At 44.2% G+C, this 25,754-nt stretch overlaps 3 protein-coding genes across 3 annotated transcripts; all 3 read left to right on the plus strand.

The window, feature by feature from the left end:
* The first annotated feature begins 2,022 nt into the window (after window positions 1-2,022).
* Window positions 2,023-14,353, plus strand: rgma (repulsive guidance molecule BMP co-receptor a). The gene is made up of 4 exons (XM_085461760.1): window positions 2,023-2,643; window positions 6,287-6,402; window positions 7,826-8,343; window positions 11,385-14,353. Exons 1-4 carry the CDS (start codon window positions 2,630-2,632, stop codon window positions 12,075-12,077), a joined length of 1,341 nt encoding a protein of 446 aa, XP_085317886.1. The 5' UTR covers window positions 2,023-2,629; the 3' UTR covers window positions 12,078-14,353.
* Window positions 14,354-16,101: 1,748 nt separating this feature from the next.
* On the plus strand, window positions 16,102-20,488 carry LOC146704541 (uncharacterized). The gene is made up of 3 exons (XM_085465285.1): window positions 16,102-16,495; window positions 16,790-20,311; window positions 20,440-20,488. The coding sequence occupies exons 2-3, from the start codon at window positions 16,989-16,991 to the stop codon at window positions 20,486-20,488; spliced, it is 3,372 nt and encodes a 1,123-aa protein (XP_085321411.1). The 5' UTR covers window positions 16,102-16,495; window positions 16,790-16,988.
* A 62-nt stretch (window positions 20,489-20,550) lies between these two features.
* On the plus strand, window positions 20,551-23,633 carry LOC146704542 (uncharacterized). Its single transcript, XM_085461761.1, has 2 exons — window positions 20,551-23,075; window positions 23,370-23,633. The coding sequence occupies exon 1, from the start codon at window positions 20,583-20,585 to the stop codon at window positions 22,716-22,718; it is 2,136 nt and encodes a 711-aa protein (XP_085317887.1). The 5' UTR covers window positions 20,551-20,582; the 3' UTR covers window positions 22,719-23,075; window positions 23,370-23,633.
* The last annotated feature ends 2,121 nt before the right edge of the window (window positions 23,634-25,754 follow it).

Raw genomic sequence — 25,754 nt, forward strand, 5'->3', positions numbered from 1 at the left:
GCAGAGCACAAAGTTTGTTGTGATGCCATTAGAATCCATTAGAATCAAAGCTGTTCAGTTTAGCATCACAAGACAAAGAATAGCAGCAAGCTAATTCTTTGCGTTTGTGGATAAGAAATTACTTTCTCGTGTCGATTTGTTGATTAAATCGACACGAGAAAGTGATGCCCAGTCTTGATTCTAAGTCTGACACCTCTGAAAAGAAAAGCCCAGCAACGCTATGATGGCCTAATTGTTATGCTGCAGGAGTGCAGAAGGCGTCCGGAAGGTCACTTCGAGCATATGATGTTTACTAATCCCTGTCTGACTCAGAAATACTGCAATAGATCGGGTTTCTTACACAGTTCATCCACGCCCAACGCGCAACCGGCCGGGTGTGGATGAATGTAGTTTGTGTCAAAAGACTGAAACATCACCTAAAGATGTACAGAAACCATTTTTTCTCTGAGGAATTTATGACCCAAAATCACAGACCGTGCAACTGTTCTGTCCCGAGAATCTCACAGTTGAACTTTTGATCTGGCGATGAGGAAGCCTAGCATGTGATGATCTGAGGAAATCACCTGATAGTGAAGCAAGAATTACTCATCTGCATTTGTCCACATCGTCTGTGTGGTTTATGATTAATCGTGCTGCAGAAACCTTTTTCTTAAAACTGCGGTCTCCAGGAAAGATTGAGCAAAAATGAATCAGTCAGTCTTCTTCTAGTATACAAGTATGTAATCTCTCCATTACAAAGTGTGAAGAATAAATGTTTCTGCCAGGACCTTGTTATCTTTTTTTTTTTTTTACATTAGTCTCACAGGCATCTTCGTCTCTCCTTGGTTTCTACCATATAGTTTCTGCTTAACACATTTTATAACAGACTAAATCACAGACAATTAAAGGAAATCACACAGCGCCCTGAGCATATAGGCATCACCCAATGCTTTTGTTCCTATAATAGTAACGTAGCTGATTGTCACACACATGCACACAGAGGCGTGCGCACACACACACACACACACACACACACAATTGAAGCATTATAATAATCCAGTGACATGTAAAGCCGTTGTGTTAACTGGCCGTAATACCTCAGCAAGGCAGCGTGTACACCAGCTGCGTTTAAGATGAGGCCGGCATCCGGCACCTCTAAAGCCATTCTTTTCACACCGGGGTGTCACTCTTTCATGTTCTTCTGCTACATCAATGTAAAATGTGCTGCCTCTCAGTGGCCATCTGGAGTGGGCAGGTCTGGGTTGTGATAGTAAAATGAGAGGATTTACAGGGGTCAGTTTCTTGCTGGATGCATCGAGGGATGATGTAATGTGACAGTTCTGGCCAGCGGCTCAGTGCAAGCAGCATCAGTGTCAATAGAAGGTGCAATCAGAAGCTCATTAGGAAAGGCTTGTGTCAGCTCTGCATTTCTGCTGGCTTTCTCCCGGCCACTCTGCTGCTTCGCTCAGACGCTGCTAGTCCGAGGGAAACTGGAGCAGAGAGAAACAGTTATGCTGGAGGTTTGAAACGCTTGAGGAGAGAGGAGCGGGTGGGGGGTTGTGGTGGTATTTTCCTGCATGCAGCCTGATCCTAAAACACAGGTGCAGGTTCCTTGAAGCCCTTTGAGCATACCCCACCCCAACCCCTCTTCCCAGCTGCAAAGTGTTTGTCCACTTGATCCTCCATTAAATCCTGATTATTATGGATTTGTCTTTTTCAAATTGGTGATTTGCAAAGATAAGAGACTGATAAAGGTTATCTGGCAAGGGCTGTTTGCTGCCAATCAATGAGACTAATTAAACTTGATCCAAATACTGCAGAAATAAGAGTATGTAAAAACAGAGGTGAAAGCAATGCAGATATCCTCACTGCCTGGTTTAAAAAAAAAAGCCATTTGGTTTAAGTGAAAGCAGAGTTGTCACTACGCATGGGTTCGGTTTTTTTATAAGATAAAAAGTGTTCAAAAGTGCGTTTCTGCCTGGTTTTCAGTGCAGACCTCTTTTCGCTGCAAAGCATCTAGTTTAAAAAAAGAGAGAGAGAGGGGAGGGGGGGGTCTGATATTTGGGGCTCCCATGCGGCGTCATGCAGAGCCGATCATTGTCTCTCTCACACTTTCTAACTAGCCATTTCACAACATCCACACAGCGGATCGAGCTGTACGCAGCAGCAGTTTTACCTTCAGGGCTTTTTTTCTTTCTTTCGTTTTTTCTCCTACACGACGTCGACCCATAACTAACAATTTGAATTCGGCACGCGGATGAGGCCAATTACCGGACTTAATCTATCATTACGTCCCCGTTCCGATCGGCTGATAGTCAAATGAGTTAAGCGATGGCTGAAGAGCTCCGAGTCCGCCACCGGGTGCCAGAAGTGGTTGTTTAAATTTAAAAGAAAACAACTAAAAGAGAGAAGAGAGAGGGGGGAAACACTTTGATTTCCTTGCAACGCGGACTTGGAGAAGCTGTGCGGCGGACATGATGTGCAGAGTGGCGGATTTTACGCGCAGAAAGCCGCTGGGTGCGTTTGATTTCGGATTACTGTGACACACTGGCTGTGTAGTTTTCAGGGGGAGATTTTTTTTTAAGGAGTCTGCTTCCCTCTCGCTCCTGTTCGCTGCTGTCCTCCAGGACTCCAGAGTCGCGGAGATCCCATGCAGTCGCCAAGGTTGGTTCGAGACTAAATTTTACTCCTTATTTCTCATATTAGGCAGGAATGTGATCAGTTGTGTGCTGCTCAGCCCTGTAATGTGTCTTGTCTTCCTATCATCCTGCCCGGAGTGTTTGGATTTCAGCAGATTTAATAACCTGATCCTTTTTCCAGTGTCACACAAGAAAAAACTAGGAGAAAACTGAATTTTGAAATGCACCAGACCCCCCACCAAAAAAAAAAAAAAAAAAATGCATCTACACGCCTCATTACTTCTAAATTATTGGACAACTGGGAGTAAAACTATTAATCACAATTTTATATGTTATTTTGTCTGGATTTAGCAGTTACTCCCGACTAAAAATACCCTTGAGGCCACTTTAATCCAACATGCAGCCAATGATGATCTTAACGGTGCTACAGGACAAATGCGCCTGTCGGATGCAGATTTTTCACCTTTTAAATCCCAACTGCGTGACAGCTACCTGTAATTAGACCAATAACCGAGCTGTCCACAAAGCTCAAATTTAATGACAGGTTTGGTTGTCCTCGTAACGCCATGTGCGTCTGTGTCATGATTTGAGGTTTCATATCAGAGCTCATAACAAGCGCCATCTGTTGGAAAAGAGGATCAGTCCCTGTGGCTGTGGAGATAAAGATAAATGGACAGAGATATGTTGGCCTGTGCAACCAGTTTAACGCTGCACACAAAAGAGATGGAGCAGCTTGTTATTTAGATTACACAGGGAGGATTTAAAAAAAACTGTCTGCTGTAATTCCCCCAGCAACCTGGTTTGACAGGTGATATCAGAGATTTAAGCAGCACATCATAAAGCCATTATGCTGGATTTATGGAGATGTTTTATTGTTATATTGTGTCACCGCTACCTGTTACAGCATGTGGACGACAGGGTCTCCCGGATAAATATGTCCTCATTTATATGACGGAACATGGTGGTGGTTAAAAAGCAAAAAATTTGAGCTGTAGATAAAAACATAACTAAGCTAAGCAATTCGATGATCAGTGTGTTGACTCGGAGAGGTGGTGACTAGAAAAGACATGTCCTAACCTCATTTTGATTGACTATTTTATTAGTGATTTATCGATTAATCAATAAAATGTCAGAAGTTTCTTCCTATTTCCCCACCCAGGAAATACACCAGACCCCAAAGAGGTTCAATTTCAGTGAGAGATTTAAGAGCCTCTTTGATAAATAATTTAACTAATCAAACTGGAAGCAATCAAATTAGCTGATACTAATACTGTAATTTATTATTCTGGTATTCTAGCAGAAACAATTAGTGATTCAGAATAAGGAATACATGGGGTCGTTTTGGACAAAGAAATAGAGCTGTGACTTTTTATTGATATTTACGAACCCTCTGTGACATAACTGGTTTCTCATTCACTTTTAATAGTAATAACTGAATCCCTTAATGAAGCTGGATAACAACAGATAACTATCATTCATGCTTGTTCTCCATAAACGGATCATAAAAATGACTAGTTGGCTAAAGCACTGACAACAACAATAATTTCCTCTATTTGTTTTGTTGTTCAAATAGTGCAAAAACATCTTCACATAATGAGAGTAGATGGTTGATATGGATGTTGTAGGTTAGTCTGCAACAGGTGATGTATGTGCAGCATCTGTTTTTCAGATCTGGTGCATTTTGCAGATTGATCACTGGGCTGCTTCTGCCCAGCAGCTGACCGACATCTGATTAAGACAAGCTGCATCAAACCCTTCAGAGTGCTGCTGAACAGCTTCATTCCTCTGCTGCAGCCACGCTACAATCCAAAAATATTCCACAATTCATCAAAACATTTCACCGAGCAGCTTATACCTTTCAGCTGCGCTCATTCCTTCCTTTCAGATGTGAATGCTCGGTATATTAGGTTTGGAAGTAACTCTGCACGGGGGCCACCCTTGTTGAAAACATGTGTAGGCTCGGACCTCTTTGTACATGAACATATCCATCACCCGCAAGAGGGACAGCAACCACAAAGACAATCAGCGCTCTGTGGAAAAATACTGTACAGCCAGCCACAACCTGAGCAAGATGGTACATATTTTGGTGTAAATGAAATGCTCCACTAATGTGTCATCAGCACAATTCAAAGCTAATCAAAAAGAGGAGCAGATCAACACCTGCACTTCTTGTCATTTGGAGAAATGCTTTTAAATCCACCGAACCAACATGGAGGAAATGCTCACTGCAACGAGGGGCTGCTTGTTCTCATTTCAGTGAAGTAATTAAGTAGTAAAACGCCATCAAAATTCTTACAATCAGGTGGGGCTCACTGTAAGTTTGAGTACCTCATGCCCGGGTGCTTTAAATGACTTGTGCTGGGTAAACTATGGCCGCTGTGATATCAAAGAACTGCGGTGTTTCCACACTGTTTCGCTCTCTCTCTTTTTTTTAAGTCATTTAACAACCTGAGGATGAGTTTACATCATATAATTACAGGCACATTACACATAGCGGATGGTTAAATGCTTATTTTGAAGTTAATGCCTTGAAACACGGTTGTAAGAAGATAACATTTGCAATAACAAATACTGTGCAATTTGTTTTTCACCCTCCTAGTAATTGTTTTTAAAATTATGGCTTATGGCTGAATTGTATGGCTGAATACATGGAGTTAGGTAACATTTTAGTAAAGTACGCTATTAAATGATTCAACTTTTTGTCAGTATACAGATATTGATCCTCAAGCTAAGATAATCTCCAAACATTCACTCGTTCCACTATGTTAAACACGATCAGTTTAATGGTTTTCCTTGTTATGTGTACCAGGAACCCAATTATCTTTGGATCAACTCAGGGTCTGGGAATCTGTGATGGGGATTTTTCCCTAGATTAAAAACCACAATGGAGAAATTAGGAAGCAAATCAGTGAGATGAACCCACAATTACATGTATGCTTTATCATTTTGACCCAACTTTTCACTCAATCCTGGGTATTTGTGGTAATGAGAACATCTTGTTCAATAATACCTTTGCACATTGCCCACAGTGGGCTATGTTGGGTGGAAGGGTTGTAGCAAGCATTTTAAGGTGATGCAAATGATGTATAGTTTTTCGAGAAGTGATATGAAGAAAAAAAACTGATGATTGTTCGTATTGTTGGTGGTTTTCCTCTTGTTAATCTGCCCACACACGCTCTGTGGAGGCATGACACAGTTTTCATTTCAAGCCTTTAAACGGTGCGGTTGTTGTTGTGATCTTATAACAAATCAGATCTTTCTTTTATATGGCGGTGTGGACTACCACTTTGTGGGTCATGAAAAGTCGGTCGTCGTCTAACAAGTCTGCACACTGAGGTGTAATTTGAGTCTCGCAGAAAGGTGGGGGTTTAAGGGCGAAACGGGCAGCCGTGATTGGTTCAGCTTGTCCGATGGCCCGCAGAGGCTTCGCCTCCTCGGCACTCCCTAAAAGGAAGGATAGCTCGGCTGCCTGCCTGCTTGGAGCTGTTTCAGCTAGCTGCCTAACTTCTACCGACGAGAGGAACAAAACAGCCTCTTACCAGGCGGTGATGAGAAGACGGGACCCCCAGCTTCAGACCGTTTTCATGGACTTTCTAGTGTTTTCTTAGCGAAGGCTTGGCGAGTTGAGCTAACTGTCTTCCACTGTTTTTTGTCCTTAATGCGACCAGGGAGAGGAGTACAGTGCGAGCCCGAGCTGGATGGATGGTTATGGGGGAAAGAGGGAGACCCTCGGCGCTTGAAGTGTGCAGAGTCCTCGCCGTGCTTTTCTCACTCTTCCCCTCTGGTAAGAATTTTTTTTTTTTTTGTCCGTTTTCGTTTTCTTCCTTTTTCCTTTTAGACCCAACAAGCGCGTTTTACGCCAACACACACGGTTTATATGACTTCACGTAACTGTTAATCACAGTGCTAGCAAACTCCAGAAGTTATTAGCATTGATTTTTCTCCACCTTGGCGTCCAAAGTTGCCTGATTTATATACTTTTAATTTGCCGAAATATTGTATTTTGTATCATTGTTATTATTGAACCACTTGTTTTTATTTTTCAAAAAAAAGTGACGTGTTAGCGGGAATCCGAAAACTAGTATGAAAGCTTATAATAGTCCTTATCGTTTAGTTAAAAATCCACCAAACTCTATACAAAAAGTGACTAAAATCTAGAGAATTGCAGCGAAGCGTTTACTTTGTACGTTTATAATTGTTTTTAATTTGAAAATATTAATTTTTCATATTTATTTATTGTTAGAAATCTTGACATTTAAAAATAACATTTTGCCAGGTATTAGTTTTGAGACAAAAACCACTGAAAGGTCTTCCCGGAGCTGCATGCGGCTCTCCAAAAGTGTTTTGTTGGGGGATGGGACGGGTCTCGGGGTTTTGGCTCCTTCAAAGTGTTTTTTCAAGCCGAGAACTGCACCGTAGAAGCCAAATAATGTATCTTATTAACTATATATTTGTGTGACTGCAGTCAGTCACTTTTTCAGCTCACTTAGCGCAAAGCCTAATCGGTTTTCTTCTTTGATCACATGTCGTTACACAACAAAGTGATAATACGCTGATAGCTGAGATCAAGATTAGTTTATTGCCATCTTGATAAGTGGATGGGTGGTGTGGACGCTTTGAGTTGTTTAAAGTTTGACTTCAAAGTGCTGGTAGTCCACCCCCCGGAAACCTCTCACAGCCAGTTCAAATAAATAAATGCTTTATTAATCGAAGGTGATAGTATTCAAACATGGTGTTGCAATGATTCATCCTGGGAAATGTTAAAGTAGCATTGGTGCAAAAGTTCGCCGGATATTGCAACAAAGCTGGAGACCCCAGAGGAGTAGTGTTATTAATCGGTTATCGTGTAGATTAGTATCCCTAATCGAGTTTTTACCTGTGCATATGAAGAAAGAGAAATGGAAACAACTGGATGTGAAAGGGAAGTGAAGCGAAGCTACCTTCTTTCCAGGCTTCGCTTTTGTTTGTGGCTACATCATATAAAATGTATATATTGGATGAAAATTACATCTAATGTTATTGTAATTGTTATTAATTCTATAGATTGTTTTTTTTTTTATCATTTACAGTATAGTATGCACAAAGAAAATGGTTAACTTAAGGAGGAACAACAGTAGCCTTTTGGATAGAGAGTGTGCTTTAAAGTGTCATGTTTCTAGATGACTTTATTACTTTTGCTCCAACTGGATGTTGTTCCTCCCTGACAGTGAGCCTGCAGTGCAAGATCCTCAAGTGCAACTCTGAATTTTGGGCCTCCACCTCAAACTCTGGACCGGAGGAGGAGTTTTGCACGGCTCTGCGGGCGTACAACAGCTGTGTACGTCGGACTGCACGTACCTGCAGGGGTGACTTGACATATCACTCTGCACAGCATGGCATAGAGGACCTAATGAGCCAGCACAACTGCTCCAAGGAAGGACCGACTTCCCATCCACGTACCCGGACGCCGCTTCCTCCAGCACCCCCGCCGGTTATGACTGACAGCCAAGAACGCTCCGATGGCCCGGAAGTGTGCCACTATGAGCGCAGTCTTCCACGCAACACGGCGCCACCTAACTATACCCACTGTGGCTTTTTTGGAGACCCACACCTCCGAACCTTTGGCGACGACTTCCAGACATGTAAGGTGGAAGGAGCCTGGCCGCTCATCCATAACAAATACTTGTCCGTCCAGGTGACCAACACTCCCGTAGTACCAGGCTCTTTCGCCACCGCCACAAGCAAGGTGAGACCCTCTGTTGTTCCTGTGTATGACTGCAGCACTAGCTGATTGGCTAAGGCTTTGAATATATGTCTTGATGCATGCTCATCCAGGTAAGAAAATCCCAAAAAGTTGAATTTGTTCTGGACGTAGCGTTTTCAGTGGCAGAAACATTTCGTCACTCATCCAAGTGACTTCTTCAGTCTCAGCTGACTGCAGGTTTCCCCAACCTTATAAACAGCACATTTGCATAATGACTGAAACTAGCACCACTGACAAACAATGATTGCATTATTCATCAGTGGCGCTAGTTTTTTCTTTCTGAATCCAGTCAGTCCGCTTGCATCTGAGTGATGTAAATTCCATTATCCAAGAGGGTCCATGTGCCAGTTTTTTGTGACAGTGCAGAGTACCCCACAGAGACTGCACTGGATGCACTACAGCTAACTGCAGTGGATTGTTATCGAGGCTTAATGCCGAACTGATCATCCTTAATCAAGCTAATGTTTATTTTTCCACAAAATGTGCTGTACTAAGTATTCTAGAAGGGATTCTGTTCTGTGTTACTAAAAATACACTAAAAGCTACACAGAGGAGAACAGGAGGGCAAGATGTCTGACACAGGAATGGTATACAATCATCCAGTCACTTTTCAAAATAAAAGACCCTGTGCAGACTAAATGCTGTGCTGCTGAAAGTGTGTTTTGAAGAAGTTCAAAGGATGCTATGTGTGTTGCATCGCTGGGATGAGCCAACAGTCAGTCAGCTAGGGCCACTGTTAACAATTAAAGGGCCATTTACACATTCCTAAGAAGTTGTTCAAAATTTGGTGAACAATTTTTGGTTGATGCGCAGTTAAGAAAAGGACTCTTGTCTGTGTTGTGTTACCTCCGTAATTAAAGGGGGGGGAGCGCAATCAACAATTTCTATTATCATTGACTCAATTAAGTAGCAAAAATGTGCTGGGTACAGCTTTTAAAATGGGAAGCATTGCCTGGTTCTGTATAAATATATGGTATGTAAGGATTTGGACTGTCAAGCAAAACTGGGTTTTGTAGCATTCTCTGTAGGTGACTTGAAAAGGTGTTTTAAGATAATAATTTGTTGATCCTTGCAATATTGCTTGTAGGGTTTCATAAATGTTAGTACAAATTAACCAGCTGCACATATGTGTCTGTGTGAAGAGCTGGGATGATTTCTTTTTGTTGACATATACATGGGCAGCTGCAGAGACCGCAGGTGTGTAGATGTTCTTACTGCCCTGCTTTCTTATCTGCTTGGGGAACATGTTACATACACGTGCATTAGATCAGCATTACAGGAAGACCTGCAGGTCCTTTTTGAAGAGATGGGTTATTTATTTATTTATCTTTATTTTTTTCCCCCTCTACACATTATTGCACATAAGATTGCCATATACAGGTGTAATAGCAAATGCCATGTGTTCTGAAAGGTGCTGTGGGCCTGTGTTCCTGTCACACTGTGGATCCTGCTTATTTGGATGAGTTCTAAATTAGGATATGAGGAAGCTCGATCCAGCAAATCTCAAAGGGCTCCATGAGCTTTATCAAAATCTTTTGATACTTAAAATCAAGATCTTTGATAAAGCTTATCAAGATCTTTGAGATTTGTTGGGCTGGGCTTCTTCATCTCATAGATCTTGATAAGCTTTATGAATCATATGTTAGTATTAAAACAGCTGTGCTTTGTCGCATGTGAAGCTTCATTCTCTGTTGAGCTCAGTCTGATGTTTGGGTTTCTTATTGTAGCACACAGTGAGCACAGAACTGCAGATTATTTTGTCCACATTATGAGATATTTTCTTTCAGATTTATCAGCAGTGCACAAGTCATTATTGATATTTTGTTGAATAGTGAATTGGTTAGTTTGGATAGCCGCCCCTAAAATGGTCAAACTGGAGGCCATAACATAGGAGTTGGCCTAGACTTGGCAATGCTCCAGCACCATTTGGTTGAGGACCTGAGTCGTTTGCTGAGGATCATAGCTGAAGTACTCAGACTGAGGTATAAGAGGACTTTGTCCCTAATCACATTTTTAGAAACTATAATTTTCTGTAATCAAGGTTTCTAATCATACTCTATTAAGCATTTGTGGGGGGTTTTAGCTTTTAAAGTAATTGCATTTTTGTACTGCTATTCTTGGAAGCAAATGAGACGGCTTTTTAAAGATCATGATTCTGGACAAAGGGAAAACAAAGCAGCAGCCAATGCCACCTGTGCAAACAAGGCCCTTCTGGTTAAAGATCTGCATTAGCAGAGCTCCGTGTTGGTACATAGCTCTCGCTACAGCAAATAAAACTGTCTGGTTATTTCCATCTTCATACCAGTAGATAAGGCAGGCCTTTTTCTTTTGTTTGCTTTTATTAAACATTTAAGAAGGAAACTGGGAAAAAGCAGAAGTTATTGTGGCTCGGATAAAGGAAATTGAAAGAGGGAGAGAGAGAGAGCTGGTGCAGCAGATAAATTGTCAAGCTTAAAGAGTATACTGTGGACCCCCACCCTGTGTCCCCTGTCTCAAACGAGCAGACATCCCAGTTCCTAGGCCGTCCATGTTCACACAAAGGCTCATTGGTGTCCTGATGAAACCAAGCTTACAGAGTCCTGGCCAGTCTCACTTAATTAGCTGCAGAGTATATCGCTGTGTCCTGGCCCGACGCCACTCCATGGAGCATAGTTCTGGGGGTTCACAGGCAGGTTTTTCAGTACTATGAATGGATCGTCTTTGTGTCTGCAAACTGAGGCCTGATTTTTACATGGCCGAGACTTGTGTTTTTTGAAGGCGTTTGCCTTGGCCTCCCTCATGTTGAGCCAGCCCTGAAATGTGACTCTTAAGTGGGGCGTTGTGGTAGATTGCACAAACTTGTTCTTAATGCAAAAGTATAAGCACTTCCCATTTTCATTCCGATGTTTACATTTACTGCAGTTTACTAGGATTTAGTATGTGAGTAGGTAGGGAAATGGTCACTGATAACTTCCTGAGAATCGTAAAAGTTGACCGTAAAATGAATGTTGAATATTGATGCAATTTCTTTATCCATTCTGCAGCTGACGATCATCTTTAAGAACTTCCAGGAATGTGTGGACCAGAAGATGTACCACGCAGAGACAGACGAGCTGCCGGCTGCGTTTGCAGACGGCTCAAAGAACGGCGGCGACCGCAACGGAGCGAACACTCTGCGTGTGGTGGAGAAGGTTGCCGGGCAGCATGTGGAGATTCAGGCGAGATACATCGGAACAACCATCGTAGTCCGGCAGGTAGGCCGCTACCTAACCTTTGCCGTGCGGATGCCGGAAGAAGTTGTGAACTCAGTGGAGGAAGGTGACAACCAGGACTTGTACCTGTGTCTTCACGGTTGTCCTGCCAACCAGCGCATCGACTTTAGGAACTTCAGAGCTCGAGCGGCGGAGGCCCAAAGCGTCAGCAGGACCAGGAGCAGCACCGGTGCCAACGGCTTTACCTACCAGTCTGCAAAGACCAAGTGCAAAGAGCGGCTTCCAGTGGAGGATCTCTATTTCCATTCTTGCGTGTTCGACCTCCTCTCGTCCGGAGACATAAACTTCACCATGGCAGCCTACTACGCTTTTGAGGATGTTAAAATGCTCCATTCAAATAGCAAAAGATACCACATCTTTGAAAAGGCTGCCGAAATGAATAGTGCAGAACAGAAGGGCAGAAATGTACTTTCAGTCTTCCTCGTCAACCTCCTCGCTGTGTTATTGTGGACAGTCTGTCTATAGCGTCTTTACAACAGTGTCCTCATGGTGTGTCTGTCAAGGAGCATTAGAGCACCATCGCTGCGTCCTACATCGGCTCCTCTCTGCTCTGGTTCTGTGACTTGACAGGTAGCTTGCAAGTAGGTCATCCCCGACCCAAGTCTCATTTTAGTGCTATTGTCGTGTCTTGACGTCAGCTTAATGACAGGACGAGCTCAGCGTTCTCCCACCTATCATCACACGTATTCAGCTGCTTCATTGGATTGGTCTTTGAAGAGGGCAGCGGTGAGAGAGCCCAGCTACTGCTGAGCTCAGGATATCCACCTGGGATTAAATCCCACATTCTCAATGGGGCCTGCATACCTATGGGAAGCTGGACAAGATGATCTTTTGCAGAAAGAGGAGTTTGCTGTTCCTCCCTCCTCTGACCCCCCCCCCCTTCATTGGTGCCAAGCCAGTGAAGCTCTATGGCTCATGTGGCAAAACGAGAGGACCTGACAGGGGCTTTTGTTAACCTTAGGCCAGAAGCAGCTCTATGTTTGATTAGTTTCCAGCTTTGGAAAAGCCGGAGCCTTTTGGAAGAAACACTCAGCCAAAAGGATGTCAGAGCAGCGTCTCCAGTTGTCTGCTGTGGAGATTAATGGGTCATATGTTAGGTTGTGTGTGTGCGTTAGTACAATATGTGTGCCGAATTCAGCATCTGTGGTTAATTTTGTGTTTGTGCGTGCAGCAGTTTCCAGACAACAAACCTCCAGCGGGAGAACTCCATTCCCATGTCTTTGTGTTGCACCTAAAATTTCAGAAATAGAAAAAGATGAAGCGCTCGAGTTCATCTAGTGGACTCTTTATCAGCCAAGTAGCAAATTCCAAAAAGGGAACTCAAAAATAGTCATCTGCACGTCATTTTTCACTGTCATGCAACCTTTTCCCCTCCTTTTGAGCCGTCACACAACACGCTGACGTGTGGATCAGACAGCGTTTGTACTTTTAGGTCGGTTATGTGAATGTAGCGAAGAAGGTTTAGAAGTGCAAACTTGTTTAAGGGCACTTAAAGCGTTTACAGAAGGTCGAGCAGCCAATCAAAGCCCGACACCTCCTCGAGAGCATTTTGTGAATTTGAATCTCCGTTTAAGCGTCGGTGGTGTAGATGCCGTTAGTACTCGCTGTAAAGACATCACCTCTAGTCAGTTGAGCATTTTTATAGACTACCAGCGTGCTGAGCTGACTGTGGCTTAGTGAGTAAACGATAAGCATATGTCTGTAGACGTGATTTCATGGCTTAAATCATTGCCAAAGAACAAGCCCTTGTGCCAACATTTTTCCAAACAGCTGAATTTTCATCTTTCAGTCCTTTAAAAACAGTTTGCGACTCCTGTGTATATAACTCGTGTTTGTGGGTGAATTACAGTAACACGTACTGTAAAGGCAGCATTGGTTTCTGTTACTGCAGTCTCACTTTTTGCTTTTTCTTGTTTCACAATAAAGCTTCGAGGTTTCCAGCTGAACTTTGGCTCTCAGCTGCAGTATCTGTTAGTGTGCAAGTCCTCCCCCGTAGGTCCCGTTACCGCTGGGGCAGTTTAATGGTCATTTATCCTTTTTTACACTGAAGTATTTGGCAGGCCTTACTACTGCTATTTGGAATATGTATCAGTGCAGTTTGACGGCAACAAAAAAGGAAAAAAAAAAAACGCATACAAAAAACTGATGATTGTAATGTTGAATCTTGTGTTGATAGATGTAATTTGTGTTTGTGTGTTTCACAGTAAATGGTTCTACATGTGTAATGTGAGACTGTACATGGTTTTTGTGTATTGTTGAGTTTAAATTTGTATATTACCTGTTGTGTTTTGAATTTATCACTCCAGTTTTTTGTACACAAGATGTTTCAGTGAATGTGAACTTTTGTTTTTCTTTAATTTGAAAAGGGATTTTTCTTTTGTCTTTTTGCAAAAACATGAACGCCATAGAACAGATTAGTCTTTACTGAGTACAGCGTACACATCGGTCTGTGTAGCAGTGATAAACGTTAGTTGTTTAGTATCAAACAAGACTGCCCACCTTACCCACAGAAGAGATTGTTGCAAAGTATTTTTTTGGGGCGTTCATGTTTTTGAGTTTAAAGCACTTTATGTTTTCTTTGACATTTAGCTCTTTTGTTTGACTTGTAAGGGTTTAAAAAATACAAAAAAAGCTGAATGGGGGGAAATGCCAGAAAGATCAAACTGTGTTGTAAATGTGATCCCACATGCCAGCTGTTTGTAATGTAAATTATTTATTAAATAAAAGGAAGATGTCTCGTTTATCAGCTCTCCTTTTGTCCTGTGTGGTGTGAGTTTGAAAGCATTTTTTGAAAACCACCCCGTGTGGGTTTTCTGCCTACACTTTGCAGTGCTTGACTGCCCCCTGCTGTAGATATGAGCAAATGTTAAAATGTTGTTTTGTTTTTTTTGTTGTTTTTGTTTGTTTGTTTTTAAAGAAGTTTTAAGTTTTGACTTTGGAGTTAAAAATTGATATTAAAAATGGGATTTATGAGCTTTATATAGTTAAAATGTAAACACAGTTAAATGTAAAAGTGAAGTTTCAGGTGTATCGACAATTTATAGAGAAAAGCATAATAAATAATCTAGAATTGACAATTTACTGAACATCCTATGCAGACAGAGTAGGAGGAACGAGTAGGAGGAACGTCCAAACTTCATACAGAAGTCTCAAGGCCAGAATCAGTCTGCTGCAAATTAAATAAAATGTGAGGTCAAAATGTCCATAAAACATGTCTTTCTGACCCAGAGGAGGGAGGAACAGCAAACTCCTCTTTCTGCAAAAGATCATCTTGTCCTTGCGGTGGTCACCAGAAAGCTCCAGGCAGAATTTGAGTAGGTATGGACATCAATGTGATGCCGAAATTTTATTATCCTGTTTGGAAGAGCCAAATGAATCTAAAATAACACTCAGGTTTACTGTTTGCTGTTGCACTGAAGAACCCTGATCCAGCCTTCCTGTCTTATTAGTCCGTTCACATTTATCTGCAGGAAACGAAACGCAGAGCATGAAACTGCTTCACCTCACTGGAAGGAGAACCGCAATCGGTTGTAGCCGTGATGCCCTCATTTAAACATCGGATAATTCAATCGTGCAGGAGGAAGGTTTCCATGTTAGAATATTATGTGGAGTGGTGTCTTTGAAGGCCAGGTAGGAAGAAATATACACAGAGCAAAGATTTATTAGTGTGTGTGTGTAATGTGAGAATGGTGGTTTATGTATGTTGAAGTTTATTCTCCTCTAATGACTTCAACAGAAAACATGAAACTGAGGAGAAACTCTGTTAGTCCGTGCTGCATTTTCCTACTACAGGCCATCATTGGCGTATTAAGATAAGATAACCTTTATTAGTCCCACACGTGGGAAATTTGTTTTGTCACAGCAGGAAGTGGACAGTGCAAAAGTTATGAGGCAAAAATTAGAATACAATAAGAATAAATACAGTACACAACTGTACAGAATAGAATAAAATAAAATACTATATACAGTAGAATAAAATAAAATAAATATACAATAAGATAAAAATAGAATACAAATACAAATACTATATACAACTGAGTAAAAATACAACGATGACAGAAAGGATTATTGCACTTAGTGTTATTGCATATGTGTGGATGTGTGTGCTTGATCAGTTAAAGTCTTTATTATGGAGTCTGACAGCAGTGGGGAGGAAAGACCTGCGAAATCTCTCCGTCCCACACCGTGGGTGCCGCAGTCTCCCACTGAAGGAGCTGCTCAGTGCTGTCACAGTCTGCTGCATGGGGTGGGAGATGTTGTCCATCAGGGATGACAGCTTAGCCCCCGTTCTCCTGTCACTCACCACCTCCACTGGGTCCAGAGGGCATCCTAGAACAGAGCTGGCCCTTCGGATCACCCTGTTCAGTCTCTTCCTGTCCCCAGCAGAAATGCTGCCGCCCCAGCAGACCAAGCCATAAAAGATAGCAGAAGCCACAACAGAGTCATAGAATTTCTTCAGGAGTGGGCCCTCCACTCCAAACGACCTGAGTCTCCGCAGCAGGTACAGCCTGCTCTGCCCTTTCCTGTAGAGGGCGTCTGAGTTATGAGTCCAGTCCAGTCTGTTGTTCAGATGAACACCAAGGTACCTGTAGCTGTCCACAGCCTCAATATTCTGTCCCTCCTGTTATTTCTAAGGCATGTTTTTTATAAGTTTGTTATATGGCGGGTCATAATCATTCGTTCTGTAATTAACTGTTGCAACATGTCAGAAAATATGTTTATTCCTGATCTTGTCTGGGCAAAGCCTGCCATCTAGTGGGTTGACAGGGTAGCACCATGTTAGAGCGCAAGCAGTGGTTTTCTCCCAGCGCTCGACAGGGAAGGTCCATTTGGCTGTGTCTCTGTAAATTCCTGCATCTGACGCCCTTGAAAAGGCATAATCTGTAAGTGTGGCAAAACGGTTTATTGTTCCCACTTATTAGTACCTTGTTCAGCAAAGTAATGAGCTTCTTGTGTGTTTAGCGAGTTTGTTACATTACTAGCACAAGCTAGCTGTTAGCCCTTTGTTTAGCCTGCTAACATGAAGCATACCAGCATGTGGTGTTAGCTGTATCTCTTACCATCTCTGTATCTCTTGATTGTGTAGTGACTGTTTACATAAGTCAACAATATTTAATGTAATCTTTGTGTATTTGTATGGAGCGTGAATACACTGTATTCTGTTTCTGTTATTACAGTTTTACAAAAAAGGAAAATAAGGATCAGTAAAGCTCCGAAGAATGGCACGCGGTCTCCTGAGTGTTTACTGAAGCCATTTTATGTTTAGCTCACTGCATAAGCTGGATAGAGACATTCAGCTGAGGGCAGAAGAGTAAAAAGATTGTCCACGCATCAAGTGCACTGCCAGGATCCTGAGACACTCCAGCGACAGCAATCATGTCCAACCACGGGGACACCTCGCAGCTTTCACAGCTGGAAGTCAGGTCGGAATGCAGATCAGCAGCTTCACGCCGGTCAAACAGCTCAGCAGCTTCACGCCGGTCAAACAGCTCAGCAGCAAGCCTTGCTGCAGCACGAGCACGAGCTGAAGCCGAAGCTGCTCGAGCAAGAGCAGAATATGCCAAATGCCAAATAGACATGGAGGTCGAAAAGGCCCGGATGGAGGCAGCGCTAAATGCTCTGAAGCAGGAGGGAGAAGCAGAAGCAGCACTTGCAGCTGCAAGGGTCCTAGAGGCTGCAGTTCTGGACCAAGCAGAGTCTGTGAAGCCACCAGACATTCCTGCCACAATAGCTGCGGCTGTCAGCCGCACTCAAGAGTATGTAGATACCCACTTCCACAATAACACTAATATGGAAGGTGAGTCAAAACACAGTAGAGAGCAAAAATGTGACTTAGACAACACCCACACTACAGGGCCGGACATATCAGCAGCAGCTGCGCGTGGGTACCCCCCCAGTTCTCCACCTGTTTGGCAGCCCAAACTTCCACCTCCCCATTGGTCCAACTATGTTGGAGCAGCCAAACCACAACGACAAGCAGATGTATCAGACCTCGCTGCCCTCCTCTCGCGTCGTGACCTACTGACAGCAGGACTGACAGTGTTTGATAACAAGCCAGAGACTTATCTAGCATGGAGATCTACGTTTCACAATGCCACTGAAGATTTAAACCTAAAGTGCAGTGAAGAACTCGATCTGCTCACTAAGTGGCTTAGTGGGGAGTCTCTCCAGCATGCTCTGAGAATCAGGGCTGTCCATGTTAACAATCCAGAAACAGGTCTTCAGCGTTTATGGCAAAGGCTAGACAGGATTTATGGCTCATCAGAAGTTATTGAAGCTTCTCTGTTCAAACGCCTAGAGAGCTTTCCCAGAGTTACTCCGAGAGACAATCACCTTCTACAGGAACTTGCAGATCTCCTCCTGGAACTTGAAGCAGCAAAAAACGAAGGATATCTGCCAGGCCTCAGCTTTCTTGACACTCCAAGAGGCATAAACCCAATTGTGGAAAAACTCCCACATACCCTGCAAGAGTCATGGATCAAACAGGGGTCCAAGTATAAGAAAGAACACAGAGTGCACTATCCGCCTTTCTCCTACTTTGTCCAGTTCGTAAATAGCAATGCTGAAATGAAAACTGACCCCAGCTTTATCCTACAAAATTACAGCACTGGGCACATGAGGATAGAAAGGCCGCTGGTGAGACAATCACATTTTAGAGCCCCGCTAACAGCAAACAAAACACAGGTTGGCACACCCAGCAACAAATCTAACACTCACTCTCTTGATCCCGACAAACGGTGTCCAGTACACATGAAGCCCCATTCACTTGCAAAATGTAGAGGGTTTAGGATGAAAACACTGGATGAGCGGAAAAGTCTGCTCAAAGGGCTTTCGATCTGTTACAAGTGTCTCTCATCAACAGAACACAGGGCCAAAGACTGTAAAGCTGATATTCGTTGTCTGGAGTGCAAAAGCGATACCCACATCTCCGCCATGCATGCCGGGCCACCCCCTTGGAGAAGTGGGAGCTTTGATTCTACACCAGAGGCACACGGCGGGGAGCCAGACATCCCGAGCTCCACAGTGACTACATCTAACTGCACTGAGGTATGTGGACAGGGACAACAAGGACGGTCTTGTTCTAAAATTTGCATGGTGAAAGTATATCACAGCACAGCCCCTCAAATGAAAACGAAAATGTACGCAATTTTAGACGACCAAAGTAATGTGTCACTGGCTCGTTCTCCCTTTTTTGACATGTTTAATGTACATGGTGAAGCCTTTCCATACACAATGAAAACATGCTCTGGCACAACGAACAAAACAGGCCGTAGAGCTCACGGCTTTGTCATTGAGGGTGTGGACGGAAAAGTGTCCATACCACTACCAACACTGACAGAGTGTAATCAGATTCCTGACAACAGGAGTGAGATACCCACCCCAGAAGCTGCAGCTGCTCATCATCACCTAGCTCACATAGCTGCACAAATACCCCCTCTTGATCCAGAGGCAGATATTCTCCTCCTCTTAGGCCGTGATGTAATTCAGGCTCACAAGGTTCGACGCCAGGCAAATGGGCCCAATGAAGCACCTTATGCCCAAAAGCTTGATCTTGGATGGGTAATTGTTGGGGATGTTTGCCTCTCGGGAGCTCACAGACCCACATTGAACTCCTACAAGACTAACATACTGGATAATGGCCGCCCCAGTTTTCTCTCTCCCTGTGGCAACAGAATCTACACAAAAGTGAAGATCACAGAAGAATGCCCCCTTTTTGAGAGCACACAGGTCAAAGATGAACTGGGCAAACACATCTTTCAACAAACTACTGATGATGACAAAATGGCACTCTCTGCAGAAGATAAGACGTTTCTGAACATTATGCACAAAGAGTTTGCTAAAGATGATGCAAATAACTGGGTCGCCCCCCTGCCCTTTCGTCATCCCCGACGTCGCTTACCCAACAACAGAGAGCAGGCTCTCAACCGCCTCATGTCCCTACGGAAGACATTAAAGAGAAAGACGGAGATGAAAGATCATTATGTGGAGTTTATGAAAAGGATCTTCGACAAAGGTCATGCAGAAAGGGCACCCCCTCTCAAACCCCACCAAGAATGCTGGTATCTCCCACACTTTGGTGTTTACCACCCCCAAAAGCCAGCAAAAATCAGAATAGTCTTCGATTCAAGCGCCCAGTTCGAAAATGTGTCTCTGAATCAAGTACTGTGTAAAGGCCCAGATCTCAATAACAGCCTTGTGGGCGTGCTTCTCAGATTCCGAGGTGACCCACATGCTGTGATGGCTGACGTGGAGCAGATGTTTCACAACTTCACGGTCAGAGAGGACCATCGTAATTATCTGCGTTTCCTGTGGTTCCGCGATCACGACCTCGATGGAGAAGTGGACGAGTTTCACATGACAGTCCATGTTTTTGGGAATTGCCCGTCCCCCTCAGTTGCCATCTATGGACTCAAGAAGACTGCTGTGGAAGGAGAGAAAGAATATGGCAGTGATGTAAGGGAATTTATTGAGCGCCATTTTTATGTAGATGATGGGCTAAAGTCATTTCCCTCTGAGACCCAGGCGATTGACGTCCTTCACAGAACACAAAGGATGCTGGCTCAGTCTAACATCCGCCTTCACAAGATCTCATCCAACAGCCCTGTAGTCGTCAGTGCCTTCCCAAGTGAAGATCTAGCCACAGGCCCGCAGGAACTCCAACGTGGACAACACGCCCCACTCATGCAACGCAGCCTTGGGTTAGGCTGGGACCTGTCGACAGACCAATTGTCATTTCAAGTTGAAATCAATGACAGGCCTTTCACCAAACGTGGTGTATTGTCAGTCATCAACAGTTTGTATGACCCACTCGGCTTCGCTGTGCCAGTCAGCATCGAAGGCCGCTCCATTCTGAGAGAGATCTCTATGGACATTAGCGAATGGGATGCACCGCTGCCGAGGGAGAAACAGGGCAAGTGGCAGCAATGGAAAGATTCCCTAAAGCACTTACAACAGCTCAAGATCTCCCGCATGTATACATCCATCTCACTATCTGAATCTCAGAGAAAAGAAATGCATGTTTTTTGTGATGCATCCACAAAAGCTGTTGGAGCCGTCGCTTACCTGAAACTCACAGCAGGCAATGGGCTCAGTGAAGTTGGGTTTCTTCTTGGAAAGGCCAGGCTGGCTCCAAAACCAGACATCACAATTCCAAGACTGGAACTTTGTGCTGCTGTGCTGGCTGTAGAAGTGGCGGAAATGGTCCAGCAGGAGCTTCACACTACTATCGATGAGGTGAACTTCTACACCGACTCGAAGGTGGTCCTTGGATATATTTTCAATGAAAAAAGACGCTTTTATGTGTATGTGCATAACCGTGTGGAGCGCATTAGGCGTTCTACCCAGACCCACCAATGGCATTACGTACCCACACAGCTAAACCCAGCTGACCATGCCACACGAGCACTGCCCGCTGAGCATCTGTCTCACTCTACATGGCTTAGCGGACCTGCCTTCCTTACAGATTCAGGCCAACGACAAATACAGAAAGAACCTTTTGACCTTGTTTGCCCTGAAAACGACACTGAGCTGCGCCCAGATATCGTATCCTGTGCCACCTTTCTGTCAAAAAAAGAGCTCGGGACCACAAGGTTCGAGAGATTCTCAAATTGGAGTCGTCTGCTAAAAACTATTGCCAGACTGCTGCACATTGCCGAGTCGTTTAAAGGTGAAACAGAGAGCACATGTCGTGGATGGCACAAGTGCAACAACTATGCTACAGAAGAACAGCTCCAGCAGGCCAAGGTTACTATCATTCGTGCAGTTCAAAAAGAGGTGTATGCGGATGACATCAAGCGCATGGAGCAGAGTGAGTCCATTCGCACACAAAGTCCACTTAGCAAGCTGAGTCCTTACATAGACGCTGATGCAGTCCTTAGGGTCGGTGGCCGGCTCGCAAGAGCTCAACTGTCAACAGATGAGACACACCCCATGCTCATTCCCAGTAAACACCACATAACCCAGCTCATAATCAGACACTTTCACGCACAAGTATGTCATCAGGGCAGACACTTCACCGAAGGTGCAATCAGAGCTGCAGGTTTTTGGATTGTGGGTGGGAAAAGAGCCGTCAGTAGTGTCATCTTCAACTGTGTCATATGCCGCAGATTAAGGGGCAAGCAACAAGAGCAGATCATGTCAGATCTACCAGAAGACAGAATGTGTACAGACCCTCCTTTCACGTGTGTGGGCCTAGATGTTTTTGGTCCGTGGCCTGTTACAGTCAGAAAGACACGAGGAGGTCAAGCAGAGGCCAAGAGATGGGCAGTGATCTTTACGTGTATGAGCACTCGTGCCATACATATCGAAGTGATAGAAGCAATGGACACTTCATCTTTCATTAATGCTCTGCGCCGTTTCGTTGCCATGCGAGGTGCTGTTAAACTACTCAGATCCGACTGCGGCACAAACTTTGTGAGTGCTTGCAGAGAACTCCAAATCGACAAGAAGGGTTGTCATAACGACAAAATCAACAAGTATCTTGGAGACAGAAGCTGTGAGTGGCAATTTAACCCTCCACATGCATCGCACATGGCTGGATCTTGGGAGCGCATGATTGGCGTCAGTCGGCGGATCCTTGACGTAATGCTGCTGCAGCACGGAAATGCAAAGCTCACACATGAGGTGTTAGTGACATTCATGTCGGAGGTCACTGCAATAGTCAACTCAAGGCCACTTACCACAGTTTCTGCTGACTCAGAGCATCCTGAGATTCTCACTCCTGCCATGCTACTCACACAAAAGGTTGGTGCGCCCCCAGTACCACCAGGTCAGTTCCACGATCAGGACCTGTTTAGAGCGCAATGGAGACGTGTACAGTACCTAGCCAACATCTTCTGGGGACGATGGAGGAGAGAGTACCTCAGCGGACTACAGGGTCGTCGCAAGTGGAGGGCATCAAAGCCCAATCTACAAATTGGAGATGTGGTCCTGCTCAAAGAGGGACAAGAAAACAGGATTGACTGGCCACTAGGGCTAGTCACAAAGACCTTCCCCAGTCAAGATGGCAGAGTAAGGAAGATTGAAGTCAAGATCATCCGCAGTGGCGAATGTAGAGTGTACCTGAGACCCATCAGTGAAGTCGTCTTGTTGGTACCTAAGAGCTAAGTCTGAAAGACTCTTAATATCCTTTGTAATAGTGGGATTCAGCTTTAGTTGGTGTGACGTCCTGCAGACGTCAGGCGGGGAGTATTCTGTCCCTCCTGTTATTTCTAAGGCATGTTTTTTATAAGTTTGTTATATGGCGGGTCATAATCATTCGTTCTGTAATTAACTGTTGCAACATGTCAGAAAATATGTTTATTCCTGATCTTGTCTGGGCAAAGCCTGCCATCTAGTGGGTTGACAGGGTAGCACCATGTTAGAGCGCAAGCAGTGGTTTTCTCCCAGCGCTCGACAGGGAAGGTCCATTTGGCTGTGTCTCTGTAAATTCCTGCATCTGACGCCCTTGAAAAGGCATAATCTGTAAGTGTGGCAAAACGGTTTATTGTTCCCACTTATTAGTACCTTGTTCAGCAAAGTAATGAGCTTCTTGTGTGTTTAGCGAGTTTGTTACATTACTAGCACAAGCTAGCTGTTAGCCCTTTGTTTAGCCTGCTAACATGAAGCATACCAGCATGTGGTGTTAGCTGTATCTCTTACCATCTCTGTATCTCTTGATTGTGTAGTGACTGTTTACATAAGTCAACAATATTTAATGTAATCTTTGTGTATTTGTATGGAGAGTGAATACACTGTATTCTGTTTCTGTTATTACAGTTTTACAAAAAAGGAAAATAAGGATCAGTAAAGCTCCGAAGAATGGCACGCGGTCTCCTGAGTGTTTACTGAAGCCATTTTATGTTTAGCTCACTGCATAAGCTGGATAGAGACATTCAGCTGAGGGCAGAAGACTCAATGTCCATACCTTGGATGTTCAGTGGTTGCAGTGGAGAATGCTTGTGCCTGCGGAAGTCTACCACCAGTTCCTTGGTTTTACTGGCGTTGATCTGGAGGTAGTTCAGCTGGCACCAGTCCACAAAGTCTTGGGTCAGACCTCTGTACTCCTTGTCGTCCCCATCAGTGATGAGGCCGACTATTGCAGAGTCATCAGAGAACTTCTGCAGGAAGCACTGGGTGGAATTGTGGGAGAAGTCTGCAGTGTAGATGGTGAAGAGGAACGGAGCCAGAACCGTTCCCTGTGGGGCCCCCGTACTGCAGACGACCCTGTCCGACACACAGCCCTGAGTCCTCACATACTGTGGTCGGTCGGTGAGGTAGTCCAGGATCCAGGTAGTGAGGTGATGGTCCACTCCAGAGTTCACCAGCTTGTCCTTTAGAACCGAGGGAAGAATGGTGTTGAAGGCACTGGAGAAATCAAAGAACATGATTCTCACAGTGCTTCCAGCGGTCTCCAGGTGAGCGAGGGAACGATGTAGGAGGTGAATGACGGCATCATCCGCTCCAATGCTAGGCTGGTAGGCAAACTGAAGTGGGTCCAGTGATGAGCTTATTAGGCGCCGAAGCTGAGCCAGGACCAACCGCTCCAGGGTCTTCATCAGGTGGGATGTCAGAGCCACCGGCCTGTAGCTGTTGAGGTCCTTGGGGCGTGAAGTCTTTGGCACTGGTACAACACAGGAGGTTTTCCAGAGCTGTGGGACTCTTCCCAACCTCAGGCTCAGGTTGAAGAGGTGCTCCATCACCCCACACAGTTGGTCCGCGCAGGACCTGACGACCCTCGAGCTGATGCCACCTGGACCCGCTGCCTTCTTGCCATTAATCCTCCTCAGTTCCCTCCTAACCTGGGTGGTTGAGAGAGACAGGCTGGAGCCTTGTGTTGAGTATGTATTGGATGCTGTTGTTGGGGGTGGGGGGGAGTGAGCAGGGTGAATAATTTATTAATTATTTATGAATTTATGAATTAATTTGGGGTTGGCCATGAATGCAGACATGTTTGTTATTAATAAAGAAGAAGAAAGTACTACAGATGCAGTACACATGGGCACTATAGGATCTGGGGTCTGGAGCAGGTTAATGAATGTAGCTGCTTGTTATGAGCAGCCTGTTGCAAAAACATTTATTCCCATTTCTTTAGCTGAATCTATGACAAATGTCAATAATAACACAGTTTGGCAGGCATAAAAAAGCATTATTGCATCAAGAAGGTGATTCTGTAAGAGCGATTACCCATAAATTTGGCACATCTTGGCATAGTGTGCAGTGTGTCCTTAAAAGTTTGAGGAAACTGGATAAATGGAGGTCGAAAGAAGAAGTGTCAGGCCTAAAAACTATCTGCTGGAAAAGGGTGAGGTATGCCTAATTACATGGTTTGGTAGTGACCAAATGCAGTGACCGCTCCTCAATAAAACGCACACGAGGGCCCGCCTGGAGTTTGCCGAAAGGCACCTGAAAGACTCTCAGACCATGAGAAACAAAATGCAAAAGGAGTGGTGAAACAAAGATTGAACTCTTTGGCCTGAATGCCAAACATTTCATGCAGGAAACCAGGCACCAATAATCACCTGGCCAAAATCATTCCTACAGTAAGGCATGGTGGCGGCAGCATCATGCTGTTTTTCAGCAGCAGGACAGATGAATGCTGCAATGTACTTAAAGTTAACCTGCCCCAGAGCGCTCTCGATCCTTAGACTGGGGCAAAGGTTCATCTTCCAACAGGATGACAACCATAATCACACAGAGACCAGATCTCTGGTTATCAGAAAATGGCTGTACATCGACGCTCCCCATCCAACCTGATGGAGCTCGATAGGTTCCGCAAATAAAAATGGGAGAAACTGCTCAAAAATGCCAAACTTATAGCATCATACTCAGAAAGATTTGAGGCTGCAATTGCTGCCAAAAGTACTTTGTAACAAGCGTCCGGCTGCACTGTAGATGTGGTTCCTGTGAACATTTAGTTGAACTGATGCTGAAGCCACCGTGTCATGTTGGAGACGAGGTCAGGTATTAGGACAAACTTTGTATTCCTCTCACACCTCTGAAAGCATGATTAGCATTTTAGCTCCTGCCTCTCCTGCAGTGCTTTTACACTTTGAGCAGAGAAACTTCAGAGCATTTTGAGCACTTCTCATGTTTGTAGAGCAAAAGATGAAGCAGTTCTAATAGATCAGTTTCATCAGGCATAGTTTTATGAAGACAGCAGAG

Source organism: Copadichromis virginalis, linkage group LG7, assembly GCF_057382275.1.
Source record: "Copadichromis virginalis isolate Kocher_CV1m ecotype Utaka linkage group LG7, C_Virginalis_male_GT1.1, whole genome shotgun sequence".
Taxonomy (NCBI): Eukaryota; Metazoa; Chordata; class Actinopteri; order Cichliformes; family Cichlidae; genus Copadichromis; species Copadichromis virginalis.